Source organism: Vicia villosa, linkage group LG3, assembly GCF_029867415.1.
Source record: "Vicia villosa cultivar HV-30 ecotype Madison, WI linkage group LG3, Vvil1.0, whole genome shotgun sequence".
Classification (NCBI taxonomy): domain Eukaryota; kingdom Viridiplantae; phylum Streptophyta; class Magnoliopsida; order Fabales; family Fabaceae; genus Vicia; species Vicia villosa.
Window position 1 is genome coordinate 95,264,635 of NC_081182.1, and position 4,848 is coordinate 95,269,482.

The 4,848-nt window shown below is 29.0% G+C and overlaps 1 protein-coding gene across 1 annotated transcript; it reads right to left on the reverse strand.

The window, feature by feature from the left end:
• Window positions 1–2,444: 2,444 nt before the first annotated feature.
• Window positions 2,445–4,301, reverse strand: LOC131656374 (spermidine coumaroyl-CoA acyltransferase-like). The gene is made up of 2 exons (XM_058926107.1): window positions 3,990–4,301; window positions 2,445–3,807 (listed from the first exon to the last, which is right to left on the reverse strand). Exons 1-2 carry the CDS (start codon window positions 4,219–4,221, stop codon window positions 2,663–2,665), a joined length of 1,377 nt encoding a protein of 458 aa, XP_058782090.1. The 5' UTR covers window positions 4,222–4,301; the 3' UTR covers window positions 2,445–2,662.
• Window positions 4,302–4,848: the final 547 nt, after the last annotated feature.

Consider the following 4,848-nt stretch of genomic DNA (forward strand, 5'->3'; position numbering starts at 1 on the left):
TTTTTTAAACGTTTTCCCCTTTTAAGCGGAACTACATTAGCTCTGAATTCTCCATTGCACCGAGGGGGTATGTAGGCACAAGGCTCAACGTCTTGCCGAGCTTATTTTTTAAAAAAATTTAGCACACACGACACAGATTTTCAAAAAGGTTCCTGTGGAGTACCACAGATATGAGGGGTGCTTAAAACCTTTATTTTGTATAATCAACACCCGTACCTAAAATCTCTTTCTTGTTTTAAACTTTGGGTTTTCTTCGTTCTTTTCCCTTTTCCTTCGGAAATAATAAAGCGCGGTGATGACTTTCACTGAAATATTGAGTCGAGTCAATATAATGACTTCGATCTCAAATTTTCCCCGCTACAGAATGGACTTTACTTTGCCATAAAAAATTTGATATAAAAAAAGTATGTTGATCATGATTTGTAGATTAGTTTCTTTAATTTTTGCTCATAAAAAGATCCATAAGAAACGCTTGAGTATTTAGTGTATTGGTATTGTTTCTTGATAAGTTTTAGCATGATTTTAGGTTTACAAAATGTGACAAAAAATATGTGATATTGTAATTGTCTTTTTAGAGTGATTTCTCTTAATTTTGTTTTTGAAAATTGATAAAAATGTACTTGATTTTCTCTTTAATTTTCATGTGAGTTTTAGGTTTTTTCTTGATCCTTGAAATTGTGACATAGAAGATTATATGATGATGTGATTTATATTTGTAGAGTTCTTCTTTATGTTTAGTTCATAAAAATGTTGATAAAATGATGCTTAATTCTCTTAGATTTTCAATTGGTTTGTTTAGGTTTTTAGCATGTGTCTTGATCAGTTCTTGTTGAAATTTCATGCACATTGTTGTCATTCATCATTTCCTACATCTTACTAACCCTTTGCCTTTTTTTAAGGTATTAATAGAAGTCACTTTGGCTAATTCTTTGGATATTATATCAATTATCGCAACAACAAAAAATGATTTCACAGCATTTACTTTGAAATTTATATAGGAAATTTCTTTCTCTACCTCCCACTTTTCTTGGCCACCTCTGGTGAAAAACCCAAAATACCCTCACTTCGGAAATGCATTTCCGAAACGCTTTTTTTTTTCAAAATTTGTCTTATTTCGGAAATGCACTTCCGAAAACACGAAAAAAAATGTGTTTTCGGATATGCATTTCCGAAAACACCCCTTTTTTGGATTTTCGGAGATGCATTTCCGAAAACACTTTTTTTTTGGAGGGGGTCTTTGGAGATGCATATCCTAAATATTCCAAGACCAAATTGGTCTTGGAATGTTTCAGATATACACTTCCGAAAGAATTCAATAATTACTAAAAAATTAAAATCAAGGTGAATCAATTCAATTAATAGGTATAAAATCAAGGTGAATCAATAAAATGAAGGTGAATCAATAAAATCAATGTGAATCAAAATTTCCTAAACAATTTTAAAGTTCAAAATTATTTTTAACTTATATAAATCAAAACATTTTAATTCCATAAGTAAATTTTGAATTATATAGAATTAAATATAAAATTTATTCATTAAATAAAATTAAGATAAAATCTTTTTTTAATTTTTTTAAACTAAATACAAAATTATAACTTATTTTTAATTATGAATTAGAATAGAAATATATAAATATATAATAATAATTATTAATTTTGTAAGTGAAATATATAAATATATAATATATAAATATATAATATATAAATATATAATAATTAATATATAAATATATAAATATATAATAATTATTATAAATTAAAACATTCATTTTTTTAATTTTTATAATTATTACATAATTATATAAATATATTTATAATTAATATATAATAATTATTATATAAATATATAAATATATAAATATATAATAAGTTTTATAAATATATAATAATTATTATAATTATTATATAAATATATAAATTAAAACACTCATTTTTTTAATTTTTTTTGTAAATACATAATAATTATTATAAATATACAAATATATAAATAAAAATTATAACTCATTTTGTAAGTGAAATTATTTTAGTTTTTTTAATTAAAATTATTTTAAATTTTAAAATATGAATCAGAATAAAAATATATAATAATTATTATTCATAACTCATAAATTATATCAAAATATATAATTATTATTATTCATTACTCATAAATTATATCAAATTTATGATATATGAATTAATTAATATCCTAAAATTAATTTTTGGGATTTTTAAATTTTTTTTTTGTTTTTTGGGAGATGCATCTCTGAATTAATCAAAATCCCAATTTTTGGAATTTTTTCGAAAATGCACTTCCGAAGTCTGAAAAAATTTAGAAAAATAATATTTCGAAAATGTATTTCCGAAACAAGGGTAAAGTGGGGTTTCGCTGGGGATGACCCTATAGGGAGGTGGGTAAAGAAAAAATCTTTATATAAGTTACTCAACGAATGAAATATAGCACCATGAAGACAACCAACCATCTTTTGACCAAAACAAAAAGTGAAACACAACAACAACCACAAAAGCAAACATCAAGAGAAGTTTTGGCCAAAAAAGCCTGCCAATACAATCAATTACCACCACCACCAAAATTGCTTGAAAAAAGGGATTAAAGACAACGATTACACTCAAGACCGACGTAAAAAAATCCTCTAAACACCAAATGGCCTTATACTCATATTTCAATTAAGAAACCTTAAAGCCTCAATCTCTTTTTTGAATTCCTCAAAAGCATCAACAGGAAGTGATATGAAAATCCTCACCCCTCCTTTCATTGCTTGATCATGATCATCAAGTTTATTAGGAGAGGTGAAGATACATGTATCCGCAGATGCAAACAAGTTGCGCGGCGCTATTACCATATCCACTCCTTCATTCCCTCCAAAATTTATACTCTCTTGAAACCCCAAATGCTTCCACATAGTCAGAACCATTACCTCACCACTAGCTAATCCAATGCTATAATCCTCCTCCTCTTCATTTCTCTCCAAACTAGTTTTGATAGCGTTTTTGACAAAATCCGTTGTGAAAGCATCATTTTTCATCTTTTTCATCAACTTCACAATTTCATGCAATGGTTTCTCCTTGAGTTCACTAGCTTTTAACACAACTTTTGCATCAACTGTAGAATTTCCATAATACCCTTCCGGTAGACAAATATCCTCCATGTTACGTCTCATACTAACTAACATAGTAAGCACTGTTTTCCCTTTGTTGTCAAGCTTCAAAGCTCTTGCTCTTGCCCTCCATACATAAGCACCAAGTGATTCAAAAGTTGTAACTGATTCAAACCTTTCTTGACTTTCATTAATCAAACGCATTTTCAGCTTTTCTATCACCTTCTTCTCAATCTTAAAACAATATTGCTTAACAACTGTGTTTGGTTTAAGAAGCAACGGCGAAAATGAAGTGGGTTCCTTATTCATGAAACATTGTGAAGCTTTTTGTTTAGTTACTATTGGTCCTACAAGTATCTCTCTTTCCCAAACAGGTTTCAGTGATGGCTCAGATTTTCCATTTGCGAGTTCGATAATGGCTTTGAATAATTGAGATGCGCCAAATCCATCACAGATAACATGTGAAACTCCCATTCCAATTGTGAAGCCTCCACAACGAAATTTTGTCACCATGAACACTAAAGGGAAACTCTTATCTTGAGGATCAAATACCAAGTCTTTTGCAAACTCTGTGTCAGTGTTGTCTAAGTAATTAAGAGAAGAAAGTGTGCAGCTAGCATTTGCTTCTAAGAATGGAACTCCAAATTCTTCACTGTTTGCACTGAATACAACTCTAAATTTTTCATCATTCACATGTTTCATTATTCTACCTACAATATAGAGAGGTTGAATATATATTATAAAAGAATTGTTTTAACAACCAAAAAACAAATTTATACTCGAAATACTAATACAAATGAGGTGAGTGAGATAGATCTGTTGTTACTCTAGGATTCAGTATCCGACGATAATATTTATTTATATTTATATATTAATATATTTAAAGGAATACCTGCGTAAGGATAATAATAAACCAAAGCATGTGAGAGTGCTTGTTTGAATAGACGAGGAGAATCATTAGTTGTTGATGATTGGTATACATGAACAGTTTGACAAAGGTTATTATTGAAGTCTTTATTGTCAAGTGTAGACAGAGAAAGAGTTGGAGAGGGAGTGGGCTTTGATGGTTTTACTAGAACAATGTCTTTCGGTTCAAGCTTTAGGAGAATATCTTGATATGCCATGGAAAAGGATGAGAAATATGACTAGTAACTAATGAAGATTTGATATATATCTTTGAAAGATTGTGGAAAAGGGTGTGGAAAAGGGATGTGGGAGAAGAAACTATTAAATAATCTTTGTAAATACTACAATAATTTATTTTATAGTAACAACTTCTCTGCCATCATAAAAAGTTGGATATTGTACCTCCAACCAATCACATAATTCCATCTAATTTAACACATTTAATTATTTATTAAAATACTACAGATGTTTGTTGTTTCCAAAACTTTTTACAAATGAGATAACTTTACCCAACATTTTAAGTTGGGTCGATAAGAATTCACCTATTTTATTTATTTTCGTGTGTGATTTTAATCTATGAACTGTTTATTGATTGGTTATGGTGAGTCACATTTGCTGCTACAGTTGTTGTAAATACTACAATTATTTCTATGCATGTGATTCTTTCTATGATATGGCGATGTGTGATTGTGTGTATTACTACGAGTGGTGGAGGCAAATTGTACAGAGGATTGTTGTATTTGTCGTACTTGGATTCTCAATGTGTGGCCTTGTTGTTCCCTGCATTTTCCGCGTGCGTTTAATTGCTGAGCCATTCTTGGATGGACACAACCTAAATTTATATT